Raw genomic sequence first — 22,745 nt, 5'->3', positions numbered from 1 at the left:
GCATCACTGCACTCCAGCCTAAGCAACAGACCAAGACTCCATCTCAAAAAAAAAGAAAAAGAAAAAGAAAAATGAAATCCTGGAAGAAGACCTGTTCCCGGGACCCAGTGTTGCAACTGACGCTTGCCCCAAACAAGCAGCCCGAAGAGTCGCTGTCCCTAGAGAGGCCAGGGCAGAGGTTTCCTTGCCAGGGCCCTAAGGGTGCAGGGGAAGGTCAGTCCTGCAGCCTCCATCACGCCTTCTCCACCCCACCCAGCCCAGGCCTCCTGGGAGTCAGAGGAAGTTGCTGACCTGTCCCCTTGGGGAATAATTGTATTAGTGATAAGGTGGCCTCTGGCAGCTTAGTCAGCAGATTCAGGGCTTTGGGCTGAGTAATCCTTTGGCGTCTGCCCCAGCAGCTGGTGATCACAGATCAGGGAGACCGCCCCCCCCCAGCCCCCAGGCCCTGCTGGGCTTTGGCTTCCTTTCCCCTGGCACGGTGCATAGGGCACAGCTCTGACCGGCCTGACCTGCTGAAGAACCCAGGGCCGGGCTCAGAGAGGACTTCAGCTGGCATCCAAGTGATGGAGTGACAGAATACAGTCAAAATAAACAGTGTGAAAATAGGCAGGTCAAACACGGCAGGGGGGATTTAGATGGGATTGGGTTTCTTGTATGGCTCTGCTTTGTTTGGTTTTTGCCATTTTAGGTAATACATTCCCACTATAGAATATAGGAAGATACAGACAAGTTTGAAAACAGATTCTCTGTCCATGAAGCACCGTGGGATCCTCCTGCCCAGCTAACCCGAAACTCTAAGCCTGTTCCCTGGAATCTGCCATCTGGATGGAGGAGAGAAAGTTGACCTGGAGTGAGGTGCAACATAAGGACAAGATATGCATCCGGACCAGCTCTCCCTTGGAGAGCACAGGCGGCCTGAGGAGTCAGGGCAGGCAGCCTGGAGGAGGTGAGTCCGGGACAGGCCTTCAAGGATGGTCAAGGACTGGGCAGATGGGGCAGGAGGGGCAAAGCCAGCACTGCTCAGCCACTCCCCTGCGCCTGCTGCCCCCGAGAGAAGGAAGCGCTGGCCTCCAACACCTTTGGCCCCGCCTCCTCCCTTCCATCTGCCCTTGTCCCTTCAGTTCATCTCCTTTAATCCCACCACAACTGCCCACTGGGACACCATCCTCCCCATTTCAGAGAGCGTGAAACTCAGAGGCAGAGTAACTTGCCCAAGCCCACACAGCCAGGCTCTAAAGGCGGAGTGCTGGACCAAGCCTGCCCTGAAGCCCAGGCTCCCCGCAGGCTGCCCCTCCTCTCCTGCTGGCTGCTGCCAGCTCGTCCTGCAGGTGTCTCTCCGGAGATGCTGGACAAGGGGCAGGGTTGGAGGTACACCCGACTCCACCTCTCTTCCAGGTTCTTTCTCCTCTGTAGCTCCCATTTTAAAAGAAACTGCGTTCCAAAAATATTTTTCTTTATCTCAATTCGTGGGAGGAAAAAAAAAAAATCCTTCGTTAATGTTACCCTCCCTGCCACCCCTCAGCCCTGTCTTCTTCCCTCACAGCCACGCTCCCTCTCCAGAATCATCCTCCCTCCTGGGCACCAGCTCCTCCTGCTGCTGAAACCAAAGTGGGCAGCTGCCCCTTCTGGGAGGGTGTCTTGGTGCAAAGCTGAACGTGGGACCAGGCGCAGTTCGAAATCCTCATCTCCATCCCCAAACTCCTCCACCACTCAGTAGCTGTGTGGCCTGAAGCAAATTACTTAACCTCTCTGACTTCGTTTCTCCTCACCTGTGAGTTGAGGCTAGTAAGGTCAGCTCCAGTGTGCGTTACAGGGCTGCTGTGGGGTCTGAAGGATCTGTGTAAGAACTCTGCATGCGTGCTTTCTGAATGACAAGGAACACCTGCATGATGACGCCACCATCGCTGATTCCTCCCGGTCCCTGGCTCCCGCCACAATGTAGCGCTGTCCTGAGTTTCCATCTCAGAGGAACCTCACCTTTTTTTTTTTTGTGAGAGTTTCACTCTTGTTGCCAAGAGTGAGAGTTTCACTCTTGTTGTCCAGGCTAGAGTGCAATGGCGTGATCTCGACTCACTGCAACCTCTGCCTCCTGGGTTCAAGTGATTCTCCTGCCTCAGTCTCCCGAGTAGCTGGGATTACAGGCATGTGCCATCACACCTGGCTAATTTTGTATTTGTCTCTGATGTGCCTTTGTCACCAGTTTGTCCTTGGCTCTGGCCACCAGAGTCTGAGATCCTTGGTCTCAGCCTTAGGCATTTTCACACCTGCATGCATTTGCTCCAGGCGGCCCCCCAAACTGCGGGTGGGTTGGTCTGGGGCAGGTGGAGCTGGACTCCACAGCGGAACTCCGGCGGGCCTACTGGGGGAAGCTGTGGCAGTGGCGCAGGCAGGAGCCTGATGTGAAGTGGCCACGGAGGCTGTGAGTATGTGCGAGGCTGTCCGAGGAGAGGGTGGGAAGGGCTGCTGGGACTGGCCTCTGGTACGTGGAGGCCACGACAAGTTCAAGGCAGAGACCCGTGCTCCAGAAGAGACGGGAAAGAGCAGCTTCTGGAAGGAGGGAGTGGCCAGCCAAGTTCACAGAGGATGCCCTGGGTTCCGTCTTAGGTGGAGCTGGAGACCTTCTCCTGAGGGGCTTTTTGGCAGAGGAGGCAGGAAGGGGTGAGGAACGAGGAGAGGAGGGCAGGTGAGAGCACCCAGCCCGGTGGCCTCGATCTTCTGAGGCCCCAGAAAGCGGATTACCCGCAAAGCCCCTCGAGCTGACTTCCCAAATCCCCAATAGTGCTTCTCTGTCACAGGGAGGGTTAACCCCACTTACATAAGGGCCAGGCCCCGCCCCTGTCCCCTTAACTGCATGATCCTTCTAGAAGTTTCATGCTCTCCCCCCTTCCCCCTGGGCTCTGAGGCTGGACCACCTCCCCACCCCAGCTCACCCAGAGATGAGCTCAGGTCTGCTGGGGACAAGCAGTCCCCTCCGGGACAACATAGGCTTTCAGCTCTGTCCTGAGCAGGGAGGGGGCTAGCAAGTGGGGCTGGGGGTGGAGGAGCAGGCAAGAAAAGACTGCTGAGTGTGACGGTCTCAATAACCACAGGAAGAATAACAATATCAACCGCATGCACCATTTATTACGTTCTTACTGTGTACCAGGCACTGAAACACGTTTCCGGAACCATCGTCTTTAGTTTCCCAGATACCCCACAAGACAGGTGCTTTCCTTATCCCGTTTTACAGGCGAGGAACTGAAATTCAGTCACTTTCTCGGGGACACTTGGCTGGCCCGTGATGGAGAAGGGACTTGAACTGGGTATGTCTCTCTGCTCTCTCCACTCTCCCTGTGGGGGCCCTGGGGCTTGCTCCAAGGATGGGGCCTCGGGCCTCTGACCTCCAGGCCAGCCTCAGACCCTACGGGACCGGTTCTGGAAGCATACTCTGTGCCATTTGGGGACTGCTAGCCTTCCAGGGGGACTGGATCCTCAAATCTTGAGCCCCAAGCAGTCCCTTTCCAAAGCATTGGAGTGAGAACTTGGGGGGGCAGAGCCAGATCTGCCTAGGACCCAAAGGGAGCACCTCAGTAGGACCTGAACAGCCACAGGTACACATACAGCCCACACACTCACATTTGGAGGTGTGCCAAGCAGCTCAAAAAGATCTGAAGTCCAGCGCGGCTCAGTGATCCACGCCTGTAATCCAAGCACTTTGGGAGACGGAGGTGGGCAGATCACTGAGGTCAGGAGTTCCAGACCAGCCTGGCCAACTTGGCGAAACCCTATCTCTACTAAAAAATTAGCCTGGCTGGTGGCAGGCCCAGCTACTCAGGAGGGTGAGACAGAAGAATTGCTTGAACCTGGGAGGCAGAGGTTGCAGTGAGCGAGGATCAAACCACTGCACTCCAGCCTGGGCCACAGAGTGAAACTCTGTCTCAAAAAAAAAAAAAAAAAAAAAAGAGAGAGAGACACCAGGCACGGTGGCTCACACCTGTAATCCCAGCACTTTGGGAGGCCAAGGTGGACAGATCACCTGAGGTCAGGAGGTAGAGACCATCCTGGCCAACATGGTGAAACTTCGTCTCTAGCAAAGATACAAAAATTAGCCGGGCGTGGTGGTGCGCACCTGTAGTCCCAGCTACTTGGGAGGCTGAGGCAGGAGAATCGCTTGAACCTGGGAGGCAGAGGTTGCAGTGAGCCGAGATCGCGCCACTGCACTCCAGCCTGGGCGACAAAGCGAGACTCTGTCTCAAAAAAAAAAAAAAATTAAAGTCTTTGGGAGAAGTGGAGTTCACACCCCCGTTGGAGTTGTGGCACAGGACAGTGAACAGCTCAGCACACAGGGTAGGAGGGCCCCAGGGACCTTGGGCAGCCCAGGAACCGGCACGGGGTATCGGGACTGACCGGCTCCCGGGCACCTTGGTAAGGCTGCAGGTGTGGCCGGCTGATCCCCTGTGGAGACAGTAAAGATTAAGAGGATCATAAACTGCGTCCAGCGGCTGCCCCGGGAGAAATCTCCTCAAGCCAGAGCCTCTGCTGTGAGGGGCTTCGGGACCTGGGGCCAGCCCCTGGGTTCAGACAGAGTTCAGGCAGAGAGGCAAGAGAGGCGGAGACCCACAGAGAGACACAGAGACAGGAGAGAGACAAAGGCAGAGGGAGCTGCCAGGGCCAGGGAGAAGGAGTAGCAGAGAGAGAAGAGAGACACAGGCACAGAGAGACAGAGGTTCATGGACTGAGGCAGAGGCTGGGCCCGGCTCAGCAACCCAGGTCTCCCGCAGGAAAACCCCGAGACCAGGCCCACTCCGATGAGCTCCACCGTGGCTGCAGCTGCCCCTGCGGCTGGGGCTGCCTCCAGGAAGGAGTCTCCAGGCAGGTGGGGCCTGGGGGAGGATCCAACAGGTATGGCTTCTCCTGGAGGTCGGGGATCAGGTCTGGGCCCTTGGGGAGCTGGATAAGGGCCAGGGGTTCTCAGGGACCATGCAAAGAGCCGGAGCCAGTCAGACCCAGCCTGGGGACCGGCTGTGGGCAAGGGTGGGGCAGCCTGCCGGCAAACCCAGAATCCTAGAAACACACGGGGATGGGGGTGGACAGGTGGGCTGCAGAGCCAGGACAGGACGGCCCAGCGGATGGGAAGGGAAAGAACAGAGAAGTCTCTTAGAGCTTCACAGCACAGAGGTCCCTAGTGGTGTTGACAAGAATTTGCCACCCACAGAGAAGGAATGGGAGCTGGGGATGTGGAGCCAGGGCTTGGACTCTTGCTGAAAACTGGCCACAGAGGGAGGAGAAAGGGCACAGAATGACGGTGAGGGCTGGGCTGAGTGGCACCATGAAGGAGACACTTCGGACGGGAGAGTCACGGGTGGTTCAAATGAGGGCGGGCGGAGCCTGAGGACTGGGCAAGGGAGCTGTGGCACCGAGGGGAGCGTGTGGCCCTGCCCCGGCCCAGCCCTGCCCCTGCCCCTCAGGCATGGGCCCCTCGCTCCAGTGCCGCGTGTGCGGAGACAGCAGCAGCGGGAAGCACTATGGCATCTACGCCTGCAATGGCTGCAGCGGCTTCTTCAAGAGGAGCGTGCGGCGGAGGCTCATCTACAGGTGAGGGCGGAGGGCCCTGCTGGGCTTCTACCCCTGTGGGGTTCTGGAGGGGTGAGCAAGCGAGCACAGGAGGAGGGGCTTGGGCAAAAATGTCCAAACCCATAGTGTAGGGCCTGGGATGGACTCTGACCCCCAGGGTCTCCCCTTTGCCTGCAGGTGCCAGGTGGGGGCAGGGATGTGCCCCGTGGACAAGGCCCATCGCAACCAGTGCCAGGCCTGCCGGCTGAAGAAGTGCCTGCAGGCAGGCATGAACCAGGATGGTGAGGCAGGGGGCTGGCAGGGGGCTGGCCCGGGGCAGGGACATGGCAAGAGGTGGGCAGCGGGTCTGGCGTGTCGTCCTGACCCTTCCTGCCTCCCCAGCTGTGCAGAACGAGCGCCAGCCCCGAAGCACAGCCCAGGTCCGCCTGGACAGCATGGAATCCAACTCTGAGCCCCGGCCAGAGCCCCTGGTGGCTCCCCCGGCCCCGGCGGGGCCCAGCCCACGGGGCCCCACGCCCATGTCTGCAGCCAGAGCCCTGGGCCACCACTTCATGGCCAGCCTTATAACAGCCGAGACCTGTGCTAAGCTGGAACCAGAAGATGGTAAGTGGAGAGCGGCTGAGGGTGCAGCAGGGCTTGGGTTCCCGGGTCACAGCAGGGCTGCAGCACCTCGCTTTGATCCTCACTCTCCCGGGGCCCCAAGCACTCCCTGTCACCTCCCAAGAAGCAGGTGCTAAGGTCACAACCTTCTCCTCCAACAGCTGATGAGAACATTGATGTCACCAGCAATGACCCTGAGTTCCCCTCCTCTCCATTCTCCTCCTCCTCCCCCTGTGGCCTGGACAGCATCCATGAGACGTCGGCTCGTCTGCTCTTCATGTCTGTCAAGTGGGCCAAGAACCTGCCCGTGTTCTCCAGCCTGCCCTTCCGGGATCAGGTACCATCCGGGCTGCCTGCTGGGGAGCTAGGCTGAGCTGGGGTCAGGCGGTCCACTCGAGTCAACCAGACAGGGCAGGCACATCCCCATGCCAGTATGAAGGGAGGTACACACAGCTTGGATGGCAGTAGCTGGGGACACATGTCTGAGTCAGCAACGGCCAGGGGTGCATCTCAGGGATGGTGACGGTGGGGGTGCATGCATCTCCAGGGCAGGGATGATGTCGGCGTGCACACCTAGGAGACGACGGTGGTCGGGGTGCACACCTGGGAGATGATGCTGATGGGGTGCACACCTGGGAGATGGTGGTGGTCGGGGTGCACACCTGGGAGATGACGGTGGTCGGGGTGCACACCTAGGACATGATGCTGATGGGGTGCACACCTGGGAGATGACAACGGTCGGGGTGCACACCTAGGAGATGGTGATGATGGGGTGCACACCTGGGAGATGATGATGATGGGGTGCACACCTAGGAGATGACAGTGGTTGGGGTGCACACCTGGGAGATGACAGTGGTCGGGCTGCACACCTAGGAGATGATGCTGATGGGGTGCACACCTAGGAGATGACAACGGTTGGGGTGCACACCTAGGAGATGACAGTCGGGGTGCACACCTGGGAGATGCTGCTGATGGGGTGCACACCTAGGAGATGACGGTGGTCGGGGTGCACACCTGGGAGATGATGCTGATGGGGTGCACACCTAGGAGATGACGGTGGTCGGGGTGCACACCTGGGAGATGCTGCTGATGGGGTGCACATCTAGGAGATGATGATGGTCAGGGACCCACAGGGACTAGGGATTTGAAGGCAGTGCCTGTGGCTCCCTGGGTCTTCTTAAGTCCTGGAAGACCCTGAGGCCTGACATTCTGTGGGTGACAGGTGACCCGCACACCCTGAACAGCCCGATTGGCTGACTCTAGGCCCCCTTAGAGCACAAGGGCCTATGACTTCAGGGCTTGCATTTTAGTCCTATCTCTCCAGTTCTGGGCCACCCCTCTCGGCTTCTAATGGGCAATCAGACCTTTGAGAAAAACCAGGAATGGCACAAGGAGGGTCTGAGCCCCTCAGCCAGTCTGTGTGCTGAGATAGAGCAGCTCAGAAGAGTCAGGCCATGTCTGTTGAATACACTCAACTTAGGACACTCATGGGGCATGTCCCTGAGGCTGCCCAGCTTCCCATGGCGCTGGGTGTTTCTAAATGTCCCAGCAGAAGCACTGGATGGAACCCAGCGAGTCTCAGAGGGTAAGCAGCTGAGCCAGATGATGCCAAATCACAGAGCTCTGGGCTCCTGGCTGATGTCAGGAGAGCATTCTCAGCTCCCACGACAGCACTTTCATTCCCGGGGTGCCTGAGATGGTGGCAGAGGCTCCAGACTGAGCCAGAGAAGCTGTGTATGCGCCGTAACAGGCACCCTCTTTCTGGGCACAGGTGATCCTGCTGGAAGAGGCGTGGAGTGAACTCTTCCTCCTCGGGGCCATCCAGTGGTCTCTGCCTCTGGATAGCTGTCCTCTGCTGGCACCGCCCGAGGCCTCTGCTGCTGGTGGTGCCCAGGGCCGGCTCACGCTGGCCAGCATGGAGACGCGCGTCCTGCAGGAAACTATCTCTCGCTTCCGGGCATTGGCAGTGGACCCCACAGAGTTTGCCTGCATGAAGGCCCTCGTCCTCTTCAAGCCAGGTAGCTGAGTCTTTGCCCAAGCTTTGAATGGGAATTCTAGTGACTTCCCTGTGCCTCTCACTCTCCCCCCACCACCCACATGTGTGCAGATGTGTGCAGGCCTCTATCCTGGGGGATGGGGAGAGCAGTAAGGCTGGACTCCCTTCTCCTCGGGTACCCTCCTGGCTGACTGTGAGGGGACAGAGCAGGCTGGGAGCCCCAGATGGAGCTCCTGGTGGTTTTCCTGGACCCGGCAGGGCCCAGCCCACAGGGCCCCACACCCATGTCTGCAGCCAGAGCCCTGGGCCACCACTTCACAGCCAGCCTTGTAACAGCCGAAACCTGTGCTAAGCTCACTGGTGCTGCTTCTCCCCAGAGACGCGGGGCCTGAAGGATCCTGAGCACGTGGAGGCCTTGCAGGACCAGTCCCAGGTGATGCTGAGCCAGCACAGCAAGGCCCATCACCCCAGCCAGCCCGTCAGGTGACCTGGGCACCTGCCCACCCGCTTGTCTGTCCCTACCCTCTTCACCCTTCCCCCGCCTCTCCCATGCCCTCCCAGGGCTCACTGATTAGACAGCACAAGGGTCTCAGTTCAATAGCACACAGCCAATATCTACTGTATCCCAGGCACAGTGCCAGGCCTGGGGAGTGGGGACCAAGATGAGCATAAGACACAGCTACTGCCTTCCAGAGACAGCCGGCACAGTGACTGCACTGAAGACGAAAACTGCCCTAGCCAGCCACTGAGGGTTGCATGAATGTTCAGGAGACAAAGACCCCTCAGCATGAGAAAACTAAAGCAGGATTGGGAGGGACTTTGAGGAGAAAGGAAGGAGAAGTCTGAAAGCAAACATCATTTGCAAAGGGAGAGAGGGGAAGCATGATATGTTATCAGGACAGGAGCCCACCTTGAAGGTATAGCAGGTTCCTGCCAGCGAGAAATGGGGAGAATAGCCAGAAAAGTACCCCAGGACCAGCCTGTTCATGACTTTGAATGCCAGCCAAAGGCCACATCTGACTTGGGAGGCAGAGGGCAGCTACTGCAGGCTTTGGAGCAGAAGAGTGTCACACACGGGGCCGGACCCTCACGAAGATTGGCATGGCCATGGGAACGGAGAATACTGGGAAAGGAATGGCAGCTACTGCCACCTTCCAGGTGGTTCCACGGAGTTTTGATCTTTGGGTATGGCCGGGGGAGTGGAAGGGAGACTCTAGGGTTGGAATGGGTCAGACCGGGTGTTTGGGTGAAGGTAAGGAAGGAGGGAAGAGGAGCTCTTTGGGAGAAGAAGTTATTCAAAAAATAAAAAGGAAAGCCAGGAAGAAAGATGGTTTTGAGGGAAGGCGATAAGGTGTTTTGGAGGTGCGGTGAGCATCCTGTAGAGAGGCACTCACATACGCCAAGCACGTGGATGGCCCTGGCTAGGTTTGGGGGAGAGTTGCTGCAGGCTGAGCATGGCTGGGCCAGGGTGGGGTGGGAGCCAGCGCTTTGGACCACCCCGTTTGGCCCAGCAGCGGCAGATGTCGTAGATCCCAGGCAAGGTTGGAACGCTTGGCCTTCAGGCATCTGTTGGTTATTTTACACCATGTTATCTGCATTCTTTGGGGCTTCCAGCGGTTCTTTCTGAAGAAGCGAGCTAATATGGGCATCCTTGTATCACCTCTAATCCAAGAAATGATTACAAGGAGAAGAGATAATTTCCTTTTAGGAAAAGCCATGGTAGGCAAGGTGTGGTGCCTCGTGCCTGTAATCCCAGCACATTGGGAGGCCAAGGTGGGCAGATCACAAGATCAAGAGATCGAGAGCATGCTGGCCAACATGGTAAAACCCTGTCTCTACTAAGAATACAAAAATTAGCTGGGCGTGGTGGCGCGCACCTGTAATCCCAGCCACTCAGTAGGGTGAGGCAGGAGAATCGCTTGAACCTGGGAGACGGAGGCTTCAGTGAGCCAAGATCGTGAAACTGCACTCCAGCCTGGTGACAGAGCCAGACTCCATTTCAAACAACAACAACAAAAAGAAAAGCAACATAGTATATGCCATATAGCACAGGAAGATTTGTGCTGCTTATGAGCACAGGAAGTCTTAGTAATAAAGACTCGACTCAGCATCTGAAGAGTGGGCATCAGAGACATTCAGAAACCGGGGTCCTTTCTTGGCCAACTTTCTGTTGGAACCAGCTCCCCAGAGATGTCCTGGCATATTGATTTTGCATCAAATTTCAAAATGCTGATTAAGGTTTCCTATGTCCCTTCTATAGCAGTTCATTGCCTACGACAAGCAGAACTGAGTGTGAAAATAATGGTTTGGGGCTCTCTAATCCAGCATATTTCCGTTTTTAAAAACTGCAGCACCCAGGAAGAAACACAATTACCATCGCCACCTGATATTCACAGAGACACCGAAGCGAAATTCCACCAAGTAATTCCTACCCTTACTTTGTACAATTTACCTGATAGTTCTCTTTTATTTTTATTTTTTTTAGAAAAGGCTAATTGTGACCTACTGAATTTAATTTCAGACCCACTAAGCGGGGCAATTCCTGCAGTTTGGAAAAACATTCTCTGACATTATAGTTATTTCTTCTTCCTCCCACTCTTTAGATCGGAAAAGCAGAAGCAGGGAAGGCAGATGGGAAGAGTATATGACTTGCTCAGGGCTGCTCACTTGGCACTAGCAAGAGAAAGGAAGTCCTTAGATTGGCAAAGTAAGTCCAGCAGATCACTGGGTGGTGGGGAAGTCCTCCCCGAAATTCACGGTGAGTGGAGCATGGGGCTGCCGGATGTGGAGGAGCCTCCTTGCTGCTCGGCCATCAGACCTACCCAGGAAAGGTTTGGCTCCCCCTTCTGTCTCTTGGGGCTTCACCATCCATCTTTTGTGTTGCAGACTTCTGTCTTAGCAAATAGTTCTTATTTAAAACAATAAACATGTTTCTCAATGACTGTCTCAGTCACCAAAATTATCCGTCAACTTCAGGACATTTTCAGTAATGGCTATCATCATCCTAGGAGGTTTACAGGCAGGAATCTGTATTCTTATAAACATATTCTTACCGATAAATAAATAACATGATTATCATAATACTCATATATATGATTAATAATAATATATTCATATACAGGTGCTCCTTGACTTATGATGGGGTTACGTCTGGATAAACCCATTGTTAAGTTGAAGCTACTGTAAGGTAAAGATGAATTTTCATACATAACCCATCTTAAGGAGCATACTGAATGCTTATCATTTTCACACCATGATAAAGTCAAACCATCTGTATAAAGTTAATGTAAATTTCACTTTACAATCTTTACATATAATAAACAATATTTACTCATTATTTCACTCCTAAACTAACTGGGGGGTGGCGGCTCACAATGGGTCAAGGTAGGTGAAGGCAACTCCTTTGGTGAATGCAGCTTTTCCTTGAAATTCGTCCTGACCCGCTCTGAAGACCTCGTCTCTCCTCTCCTTCCTCCACTGCCTTTCCTGGGAGGGCACCGCCCCAAGGACTAGTGCTAAGAAGCTGGTCGTAAAACTGATGGTGTCCTCTCTCCTGTTCAGGTTTGGGAAGTTGCTGCTACTCCTCCCGTCTTTGAGGTTTATCACTGCGGAACGCATCGAGCTGCTCTTTTTCCGCAAGACCATAGGGAACACTCCAATGGAGAAGCTCCTTTGTGATATGTTCAAAAACTAGTGGGAGCGGAGGTGAAATGTTTCCAAGCACTCTGGAAAACGATCTACTGAAGTGAAACATTTGCCTACTCTTTGCCCCAGCAATTCTGCTTGTAGGTAGGTGTGTGTACCCAGCAGAGATGCTCACCAAAAGATATTGTAAGAATATTCATAGCAGCTTTATTCATAGTAGCCCCAAACTATACATTGATGGTAGGATGAATTAACGCATTGCGGTACATTCATATAATGAAAACTAATTTAAAAAGAATGTATTACGGATACATGTGACAACACGGGTAAACGTCACAGACCTAAAAGTTGAACGAAAGAAGCTGGGCAGAAGTTCCATTTATGCAGTGTTCAAGCACAGACAAGATTAACTGATGGTGACCCAAGGAATAGTGATTATTTCCAGGTGGTGTGGGATTGATTCTGAAGGGGCCCACGGGAGCCCTCTGGTGGAATAGAAATGGTATTGATTTTGATCTGGGCAGTATTTTCACAAATGTAAAAATTCAATGAGCTGTGCACTTTACTGTACTTTGTTAGACCTCAATAAAAAAGTTTTTAAAAAACCCCAAAAACAGAAAAAATGAGTGTGGTCAAGGCTCTCCCTTTGAGGACACTGAAGGATTGAGCACTTTGAGTTCCATCTGGGTTCCGCTCCAAGTCAGAGTCCAGGTGCAATGCATTCAAGCCCAGTGGAAAATCTCCCACAGAATTCAACCACCCAGCTTCTCTCCAGGTGGCATGCCATCATTCACAGCATCAACCTTTATCTCAACTTTATCTCTCAACCTTTATCTCCTGTCTCCTTCCTAAGTAAGGTGAACCTTCCAACTCCACATAAGGCAGCTCCGGGTACTTTTTGTGAAAGGGACTCTTCATCACTTCTTAGGTCCTTATGGAAAGATAAAGCTCAGATGAAACTCATTTTTTTTTTTTTTGAGATGGAGTTTCACTCTTGTTGCCCAGGCTAGAGTGCAATGGTGCGATCTCAACTCACTGAAACCTCTGCCTCCTGGGTTCAAGCAATTCTCTTGCCTCAGTCTCCTGAGTAGCTGGGATTACAGGCGTGCCATCACGCCTGGCGAATTTTGTATTTTTTGTACTTCTCCATGTTGGTCAGGCTGGTCTTAAGCTCCTGACCTCAGGTGCTCCACCCGCCTCAGCCTCCCAAAGTGCTGGGATTAGAGGCGTGAGCCACTGTGCCTGGCCAAACCTCATCCTTTTCAAAGATAGACCCAGACGACTGTGAAAATAATATTTTAACACATTAACATTAGATCAGGCAATGTATACATTAATAGCAGGCAGTGAGCTGGGCACTTTTAAAATTGTCATTTAATCCTCAGATTAACTCTGAGGGAAGAGCTAATTATCTCCATTTATAAATGAAAAAACATGCTTAGTGAGGACTCAAACCTTGGTGTGACTCTACCTAATGCTGTTAACTCTGGCACCACCCCCTTCCCACTCCCCCTTCCCCTTTGGAATGAAAGACTGAATATTTCTGTTGCATTTTCTGCCTTCAAAGGGTAAGTGCTTGAAATCAAGACAGAAAAGGTCATGTGAGAAGTCTGAGAAATCCTAGGGTTTCGCTGTCCTTTGGGTTGTGTTTGAATTCCCTTAGCTGACAGAAATGCCCCGTCTACTCAGGAACTGAGAATATCTAGGGCTGGTGCCCAGAGAGGAAAGAGTATGGCAAATGCTGCCCAGATGAAGCCCTTCTTCAGCCCCCAGCCTACTTCAGATTGTCCAGCTTTTGAAAGTATCGGAGTGGCCTCAGTTAATCAGGTCATCTAATGTCTATGATGCCATTTACTGCCCAATTCCCTATCAAAAGTTTTTCCATAAGAGCTGAGTCCTGAGCAAAGCCACCTTAGGAAGACACATTGTTGAAATATGACCAGCCCAGCCCTGCATATTTAGCTTACACTTTGGCTTTGGAGGACATGGTAAGACTGCAAAGGTAGCCTGCTGAAGTTCACAGGCTAGCATCTGGGATGTGTGAGCACAGCACATCTACATTGGGAAGGAGATTTGAGGGCTCTCCAGGAAGAAGTCTTGGAGAATTAGAGGAAGTACATAAGCTGGATTGTCTGCTGTCAATCTGGCATCAATACAACCACCTCCTCCTCAACTTCTAAGGGTTTTTCTTCATTGCTGGGATGCCAGGAAGGAACTACATTTCCCAGAAACCCCTTCCCCTAGGATTTGCTAGGCACTCACAGGAAACTTTTTTTCTCCCTAATACCAAACTGATTAAATTTGGCATTAGGAAAAAGAGAAGCCATTTTTCTTTGGAGACACTACAGCCACATTGTGGGAAAATAGATTTCACAGCAGCCTCTTGGCTAGAATTGTAATATCTTCCAGGCAAGCTCTTGAGAACTTTGGAACTTTTAGCTGAGATTTACGTTGGCTTTCTTGACCTGCGGGGACATCTCCGACCTTTGTTAGCTCCTCATTTCTGTACCAAGTCCATCTCACCTGGAATACAAAGCTGCCTCCATTCTCCTAATATGGCATAGCTCTCAGCATGTCCCAAGATTTCTTCAACATTTTGTTGTAGATTGGCTCTACTGAAATTCTGATGAGTGTAAGGGTTATTGCCAAGTTAAAATGAGGAAATTTAGGCGGGAGTAAGAAAAATAAATGCCAATTTATTCAGCTCCCGGGCAAGGTTCTATGGTCCAGGGAAGGGGCCAGAGAAGTCATGCCTGACTTCTCGAGGCGTGGAGTTTTCTAGTGAGTGAGCGTGTCTTGATTGGTTGTGGAGGAACAGGACGTGGACGGGGCAAGCTACTATTGGTAGGCGGGTGGGACTGCCGGTGAACGGGCCGCCCAGGGGGAGCAGGACATGGATGGGGCAAACTGCTGTTGGGTAGGTTTGGCGGGGCTCCTTTTACAATTTTGGTGGGGTTTTCCAGTGGAGGGCTAGGTGCCGAGTGCAGAGTCTAGTGTTGAGTGCAGACCTGGGTGTGGAGTACAGAAGTGGGCATTGGGGAGGCTACGTGGCGAAGCCAGATGCTGAGTGCAGAGCTTGGTGCCCAGTGGGGAGTGATGATGTAGTTTTCAGGCGCAGAGGGGGATGGGCATGTGCGAGCTCCCGGCAAGGCAACCGGCCTTACATTCTGACCCTTTTGATGATATAGGACTCCGCTTCTTTCTGGCTACTTCCTGCTGTGTAGGGGTGGAGTGGGGGCGGGGGGCAGGAGTCAGCTGGCCGGTGCCTGGGTTGGGAGTCGGACATAGGGATGAAGTAGCATCTGGTTTATGGCCACCCTGGAAATTTCCCTTATGCGAGCCTGTAAAAATCTGAGGAGAAAGGGGGCTAGTATTAATAGAAGACAAACGAGGATAACGGGGGTAATAATGGGAGCCAGCCAGGTAAGTATAGGGGATTGCCACCAGTTGAGAGGCGAAGCTGGTGCACTTTGCTTTTTCCGGAGGTCTTCTTGGAGGCGATAGACAGTGTTGACATTCTCTTCTACCAGGCCTGTTTCACTGATGTAGTAGCAGCACTGCTCCTGAAGAAACAGACAGGTACCTCCTTTTTCCGCCGTGAGTAGGTCTAGGGCCCGCCGGTTTTGGAGAGTCACCTGAGCCAGCGACGTAATTTGTCGTTGGAGGGAGACCAGAGAGACGGCTGACGCCTCAGTGGCCACGTGGAGCTTGTCTTCTAGCTGAGCGGCTGAAGTGACGCTGTAGCCCATCGTTCCGCTTCGCATTCCAGCTGCTGTTAGAGAGGATGCTTAGGAAAGGCCAACTACTACTGGGAGGAAGACAGCTCCTTTGGCTCGGTGAGCAGGGGGAGGTGTGGTAAGGGATAAGAGCTCAGCCTGCCCTTACACTTCTAACTGTGGGACTAGAGTGACGGGCACACAGGAGAAGGGGAGGGAGGCATTTATAACTTTGGTTAAGGTTCCATTACACCAAAAGTATCCTCCTGGAGGCGCGTAAAGGGTGGAATTTACTTTTACTGAGGCGTTACAGCCAAGGCTGAAGCTGCTGGCCATCCCATAGCAGGGAGAGATTTTGGGAGTGTACTTTGAACAAGGGAATACGTGCTAAGGTGGTGCTAGGTCCCGTAGGTGATTGTGACAGGTTGAACCCAGCCCGGAGGGGAACTGCGGCTAAGGGGGGGGTGGCATTAAGGGAGGCACATAGGAAGCAATTAGTGAAATTTATGGGCTTGGTTAAGCTTAACATGTTAACACCTTGCTGTACTAGAGTTAACCAGGAGAAAGGTTGGGGAGTGTTGCTTGGGGGTCTGAGTTGGTTAGTTAAGGTGGCCTCATTCTGTAGGACGGTGTTGCCTAACCAGCTGAGTTGGTCTATTTCCACAGGCACGATGCGGGTATATGACCAGAATATTAGCCATGTGCCACTAGGGTGGCTATCTGTAGCTGAGTTGTAGATTTTACCTGTGGTCCCTTTTTCCCAGCGGCCATTCCAGGGGTCGCAGATGGCAAGGAATACCTTACCTGCGCTGTCAGTGGTAAGTATTCCCCCTCTCATTCTGTGCATGACACAGGAATTGTATGGGCATCCACCGTGGGCGGTGTTCCACCAATGACAGTAGTCCTGGGTTTGGTCATACAGAAAGCATAGGGCTGCGTTACCCCAGGAGTAAAGAATTTTGGACTTTGATGCTCGGAACTTGAACACTATGGCTGACTGGCAGCCTACGGGCTGGCAGTCTGTTTGGGCAAGGTATTGGGTTTTGGTCGTGGGGCCTTCAGTCCAGGATTCCTGAAGGTAGAAGCGCCAAACATACGACTTGGCTTTAAGGGGAGTTATTAGAAGAGCTACTAAGAGGAGGTCCTGGAGGGTTAGAGGGCGATGGGTAGGGGACCCGGGTGAGACGGAGGCGAGTGGGGCCCAAGGGTTCAGACCTCCATTGATCATTTTGAGGGGCCAGCTTGAGGCGGGACACATGATACCACGGAGTGTGACCCAGGAGTTTGGCGGCTGTGGGGGTGGTTAAGACGGCAATGTGGGGGCCCGACCACCTGGGCTGCAAATGCTGGACTGTTGTCTGACTGGATGGTTACAGGTGCCGAAGCGAGGGATGATTCCCTGAACCAAGAGGGAGGCCACCGTATCCGCGGTTTCCCTGGAGGTGGGAAAGGCTTCAATCCATCCAGAAAAAGTATCTACAAAAGTGAGGAGGTAGCGGAGTTTTTTGTGAGTGGGCATATGGGTAAAATTAATTTGCCAGTCTTGGGCCGGCAGGTTGCCACGCATCTGGTGGGTGGGAAACTGTGGCTTTAAGCCTCCCTGAGACGAGATCTTAGAGCAAGTAACACATGCCTTGTGTACCTGCTCAATTGTTTGTTGCAGACCCGGTGAGAAAAAGAGGGGCTGCACAAAACGGTGCAACGCCTTGGGCCCAATATGCAAGGATTGGTGGGTCTCAGTAATAATTTTGGGGGCCTGTTCCCGTGGAAGGGCGAACTTGTTGTTTGGGAAGATCCAGCCCTGATCAGACTCGGTTCCTCCTCTTACTATGAGGGCCTGTTTTTCTGACAGCGAGTATACCAGCGGCGTGGCCGTGGTGAGGAACAGGACCAGCGTGGGGGCAAACGTGGTGCTGGTCAAGGATTTTGTGGCGGCATCCACCCTTGCATTGCCCCGGGAGACGGCATCCTGCTGGGCCTGGTGCCCTCAGCAGTGGATGACAGCGACTTCTTTGGGCAGTGATAGGGCTTGCAGGAGATTAGAGATTTGGGTAGCATTGGTTATGGGGGACCCTTTTGTAGTAAGGAATCCTCGCTCTTTCCAGAGGGCAGAGTGGCAGTGGGTAATAAGAAAGGCATACTTTGAGTCAGTATTATTTGCTCGCTTTTCCTGTGCTAGTGTGAGAGCTCGGGCCAAGGCGAGCTCTGCCTTCTGTGATGTGGTTCCATCAGGGAGGTGACGTGCCTCGAGGGTGGCTGAATCTGTGACTACTGCATAAGCTGCTTTTCGTTGTCCCTTGGCTGTCACTATCGAGCTTCCGTCTACATAAAAGGTAAGGTCTGGGTTAGGAAGACGAAAGTCAGACAGGCCCTCCCGAGGTTTAGTAAATGCAACTATTAGTTCAGGGCAGGAATGGGCCGGAGGGGAGTGAGATGGAAGGGGAGGCAAAGTAGCCGGGTTGAGTGGAGAGGTAGAATGGAGGCTGACTGAAGGATTTTCAGTAAAGAGTAGGTGAAACTCCCGTAAGCAAGAGGGCCCTAGGTGAGCCAGAGATTTGTGAGAGAAATCGGTTAGCCGATGAGGAGAGAACACCGAGATGGAATGGCCCAAGGTAAGTTTTAGGGATTCCTTGGTAAGTTCTGTCTCCGCTCCCAGGGCCCGCAGGCAAGGCTGCCATCCCCTGACTTGTGGGGTCAAGCTGTTCTGATAAGTAGGCTACAGGACGATATATGGGACCCAGGGGTTGGGCTAAGACCCCAAACGCAATTCCCTGTTTTTCATCAGTGAACAAGTGGAAGGGGCGGTTAAGATCTGGCAATCGGAGTGGGGGTGCTGTGGACAAGGCAGTTCGTACGGTTTTAAAAGCTTGTTTTACAACCCCAGGATGGGAGAGGGGTCCCGTGGGTGTGTCTTTAGCCGCCACATACAGGGGTTTAGCCAGAATGGCAAAGTTAGGTATCCAATGACGGAAAAATCCTACAAATCCTAGAAAGGAGAGGGTTTGGTCGGCAGTTTCTGGGGGCTGCAGTGAAAGATGTGCCTGCCGGCGGTCTGTTATTAGGCTGTTAGTCTTGGGGGTGAGGTGAATGCCCAAATAGACTACAGAGGTGACTGACAACTGTGCTTTGGAGGGGGATACCCGGTACCCCCGAGACCCAAGAAAGTTAAGGAGGGCAGCAGTATGCTGCTGAGACATGGAGAGGGAGGGGCTACAGAGTAATAGGTCATCCACATACTGGAGAATGAGACTGGGTTGAAGGGGGCAAGAGCTAAGGTCAGCCAGTAAGGCTTGTCCAAAAATATGGGGGCTGTCTCTAAAGCCCTGGGGCAGAACTGTCCAGATTAATTGTTGTGACAGGTTGGTGTCTGGATCGGTCCAGGTGAAGGCAAAGAGGAAGTAGGACTCTGCGTGAAGGGGAATGGTAAAGAAGGCATCCTTGAGGTCAGGAACCGTAAAATGAAAGGTAGTGGAGGGAATGTTGGATAGTAGGGTGTAAGGGTTGGGGACCACTGGATGGAGGGGTACCACTGCCTCATTGATAAGGCGCACGTCTTGGACTAGGCGGTAGTCGCCGGATGGCTTCTGGGCCAGTAAGATAGGAGTATTACAAGGGGAACTGGAGGAGATAAGGGGTCCCTGGGCCAAAAGTCGAGTGATGATAGGCTTTAGACCCTGGCGGTGGTTTTCTGAGATGCGAAACTGAGGAAGGGAGGGAAAATGGGTAGGGTCTTTGAGAAATATTTTAACTGGCGTATAATGTGTGGCCATTACAGGCTTAGAGGTATCCCATACCAAGGGGTTAACTATCTCAGGGGAATAGGGGGTTTAGGCAAGGGGTTAAGACAGAGTGTGTTACTGGTTAGGAGTAGCAATAGGAGATGGGTGGAGGATGGGGTTCACTGTGGGGGGGCCAGTGAGTTGAAGGGTGGCCCCTAAAGTTTGGAGGATATCTCATCCTAGCAGGGGAACTGGGCATGAGGGTATGATTAGAAAGGAGTGGGAGAAGGGGTGTCCCTCAAGGTTACAGGCTAAGGGACGAGTCTGGTTGGGACAGGAGGGCTTTCCATCAATTCCCGTGACCGAAACCTGGGAAGGTATGGTAGGTCCTGAGTAGGAAGGCAATACAGAATAGGTAGCCCCCATATCCACTAAGAAGGAAATGGACTTACCTGCTACCTGTAGCGTTGCCCTGGGCTCAGCAAGGGTGATGGGGGTTTCCAAGTCTGGGCCACGTCAGTCATCCAGGAGGCCAAGAAGCTCAAATGGAGGGACTGCTTCCTTTGGACCTGCCTGTCCCCCACGTAGAGGTGTTGGGGGTGAGCCTGAAGTCCGAGACGGGCAGTCTACCTTCCGTATAGTGTCTGGCCCGTTTGCGGTTCGGGCAGAGTCCAGGGGGTGGACGTGGACAGGGGCACTGTTGGGCCCAGTGTCCCTCCTCGCCACATTTGAAACAGGGCCCGGGCGGGACTCTCGCAGTTTGGGAGGACCTTGAGGGGCCCTTTTGGAGAGGTCTCGGTGGGTCCCCTACACCAGACGCTTGGTGAGCTGCCGGCCTCAGGGCTGCTATAAGAGCCTGCGTTTGGAGGCTTACCTGTTGCTGTAGATGGGCCTGGCGGGTGGCCTCAGCCTTCTCTCGGCCATTAAAAACTTTAAATGCCAGGTTTACCAGGTCTCATGGGAGTTTGGGGGCCCTCCTCAGCTTTCTTTAGCTTCTTCCTAATGTCTGGTGCTGACTGAGAGATGAAATGGGCTGCTAGGACTGTAGCCCCTGCTAGAGAGTCCGAGTCTAGTCAGGTGTGGAGGACCATAGCGTTAGTCGGTCAAGGAAGGCGGCTGGGTTTTCAGTAGGACCCTGAGTTATTTCCCGCAACTTATCATAATTAACTACCTTTTGGGCTGCGTTCTGCATGCCCGCTAGGTGGCACTGCAGCATTTGGTCTCGGCGGCGGTGGCCATCTTGGCCAGTTTGATAGTCCCAATTAGGGTCGGCCTCGGGGGACCGCTGCCACGCCTACTGGCATTAGATTGTTTGTGAGATGTACCTGATCAGTGTGTGCCTGGGCCGCCGTGAGAATGCAGTCACGCTCATCTGGAGTAAGAGTGGAGGACAGGATTACATATGTGTCATGCCAGGTTAGGTCATATGCCTGGGTGAGGTAGCGAAATTCCTTGGTGTAAGCAGTAGGATTGGTGGAGAATGACCCTAGGCGTTTTTTAATGGTGGACAGATCAGAGAGGGAGAAGGGAACATGCACTCGGACAACACCCTCTGCTCTGGCCACCTCGTGGAGGGGACAAAGAGAGGTTTCGTTGTTGGGAGCACAGCGTGAGCAAGTGTGAACACTAACAGGAGAGGCCAGGTTGGGACCCAGAAGAGGAGGAGGAGCAGGAGGGGGTTGGGGGTTCCACATAGGGCGGGGATTAGTGGGTCGGGCGGGGGGAAGGGAGAGTTCTTTGGCCCGATGGGGGTCAGAGAAGGCAGGAGGAGGAGGTTGGTGGAGAGGCCAAAGGCAGTCTGGGGGTGTCTTTGGCCAGGAGCACCTGAGCAGTATCGCAAGAGGAGCAGAGGCCGGGGTGGGAGCGGAGATGCCAGAAAGCCTGAATGTGGGGAACCTCTGCCCATTTTCTGTTTCTTTGGCAGAAGTTGTCTAAGTCTGTTAGGACATTAAAGTTGAGTGTGCCCTCCAGAGGCCACTTGGACTGATTGTCCAGAGGATACTGTGGCCAGGCCACGGTGGAGAGGAAGAGTAGCCTTTTCTTTTTTATGGAAAGACCCAGTTTGGATAGGTTTTGTACCAGACATCCTAGTGGCGACCTAGGATCTGGGTGAGATTCCTGATTACCCATAGTTTGAGGGAGCACGAAAGGGTATTATACCCAACATGCGCAGAAGAACTCCTTTCCCGGGGGTGGTGGCTGAGAGAATCTACAGGCTGCAATGATTATAACAAGAAAGCAAATAAAGAGAGACAAGGCTAGAGCTATCTGCCACATGGAAGAATTAGAGGAAGTGTAAGGGGACAGAACTGGGAAGTGAAGTTTTAGTGGTATAAGAAGAGTAGGAGGAAAAAAGAGAACAGAGTTATCTCTAGAGGCAAGAATTCAGTGAAGGTCCCCTGTAGCCAGTGGTCTGTTACCCACTGTAGAATATCTGTTACTTCAAGGGAGGCAGGCCTTAACCACTGTACATTGGCTAACAGGAGTGTAATGAAGCTGGCAAATCTACAGTAAAGACAAAACCACATATAGTATTGACAGACAAAGGATGGTGCCCCCCAGATGGGAGACCAGTCTGATGCCTTCCTGGCCACGTCCCTGAAGGGATGTTTCAGGGCGTCTTGGCTAAGGTGTACCCGTATAACCCCCGGGCCTGGTCACCTCAGAACTTTTAGTCTTGAGGTGAATCACCGTTATGCCTTATGACGTCCCCGTGGAATTGCGGGTTGAGGCCCACACAAAGCCCCGTAGCCATGAAGCCGTGGGACTACACATAAACTTACTCACTTGCTCGGGATGAGGAAGAGAAACCAAAAGTACTTAGGCAGGAGCTTGCCTGCCAAAGGGCTAGTTTGAGATTGTAAGCCAGGGGTTTGGTTCTGCTCCTGGACAGGACCAGGGCTTGTAAACGGGGCTTCCAATTACCCAAACCTTGGCCGCTGCTGTGGAGATAATCGGAAGCACGGCTCAGCGTCCCGGGCCGTACCACCGAACACCGGAGGCTACGAGAGGGTTCAGGAAGGTGGGGACGTCTCCCTCAGATTCCTGGCCCTGAGAAACCCCTTACGGGGGAAGACAAGAGTGTAGGGACGTCTCCTCTATGCTCAGGTCCTCAGAATGAGGCCAGGGCCCTGGGCCCACGGCTAGAGACGAGGAGTCCCCGATGCGGCCACAATTACAAGCAGGGAGTCCACAGAGCAGGCAGTAGGAAAGGCTTTGGGCAACAGAAGTCTTACCTTATGGCAGAGCGGCTCCCTGGTCCAGCCTCGGGTGAAGGAGTCAGTTACCCCCAGGAGGGGTCTTACAACTCCTCCCGGGTTTTGGCACCAAATGTAAGGGTTATTGCCGAGTTAAAATGAGGAAACTTAGGCTGGAGTAAGAAAAATAAATGCCAATTTATTCAGCTCCCGGGCGAGGTTCTATGGTCCGGGGAAGGGGCCAGAGAAGTCATGCCTGACTTCTCAAGGCGTGGAGTTTTATAGCGAGTGAGGGTGTCCTGATTGGTTGTGGAGGAAC

At 53.4% G+C, this 22,745-nt stretch overlaps 1 protein-coding gene across 2 annotated transcripts; it reads left to right on the top strand.

The window, feature by feature from the left end:
- Nucleotides 1–371: 371 nt before the first annotated feature.
- NR2E3 (nuclear receptor subfamily 2 group E member 3) lies at nucleotides 372–12,410 on the top strand. Of its 2 annotated transcripts, none has more exons than XM_037745563.1 (8): nucleotides 372–949; nucleotides 5,451–5,574; nucleotides 5,731–5,834; nucleotides 5,935–6,156; nucleotides 6,315–6,490; nucleotides 7,925–8,171; nucleotides 8,527–8,632; nucleotides 11,711–12,379. In XM_037745563.1, the coding sequence occupies exons 1-8, from the start codon at nucleotides 826–828 to the stop codon at nucleotides 11,841–11,843; spliced, it is 1,236 nt and encodes a 411-aa protein (XP_037601491.1). In that variant the 5' UTR covers nucleotides 372–825; the 3' UTR covers nucleotides 11,844–12,379. The 2 variants fall into 2 exon arrangements, with proteins under 2 accessions (XP_037601491.1, XP_017403630.1); XM_017548141.2 differs by lacking the exon at nucleotides 372–949 and adding an exon at nucleotides 4,227–4,881 and having other exon boundaries at nucleotides 5,448–5,574; nucleotides 11,711–12,410.
- Nucleotides 12,411–22,745: the final 10,335 nt, after the last annotated feature.

Source organism: Cebus imitator, unplaced genomic scaffold, assembly GCF_001604975.1.
Source record: "Cebus imitator isolate Cc_AM_T3 unplaced genomic scaffold, Cebus_imitator-1.0 Scaffold203, whole genome shotgun sequence".
Taxonomy (NCBI): domain Eukaryota; kingdom Metazoa; phylum Chordata; class Mammalia; order Primates; family Cebidae; genus Cebus; species Cebus imitator.
Note: the sequence above shows the minus strand (reverse complement) of the source record. Positions and strands in the feature narration are given on the sequence as shown.

Coding starts and splice junctions, on each gene's coding strand:
- NR2E3 (XM_037745563.1), top strand. CDS start 826: ATGGAGGAGAGAAAGTTGACCTGGAGTGAGGTGCAACATAAGGACAAG. Junction 6,491..7,924: donor GCCTGCCCTTCCGGGATCAG/GTACCATCCGGG, acceptor TTCTGGGCACAG/GTGATCCTGCTGGAAGAGGC. Junction 8,633..11,710: donor CACCCCAGCCAGCCCGTCAG/GTGACCTGGGCA, acceptor TCTCCTGTTCAG/GTTTGGGAAGTTGCTGCTAC.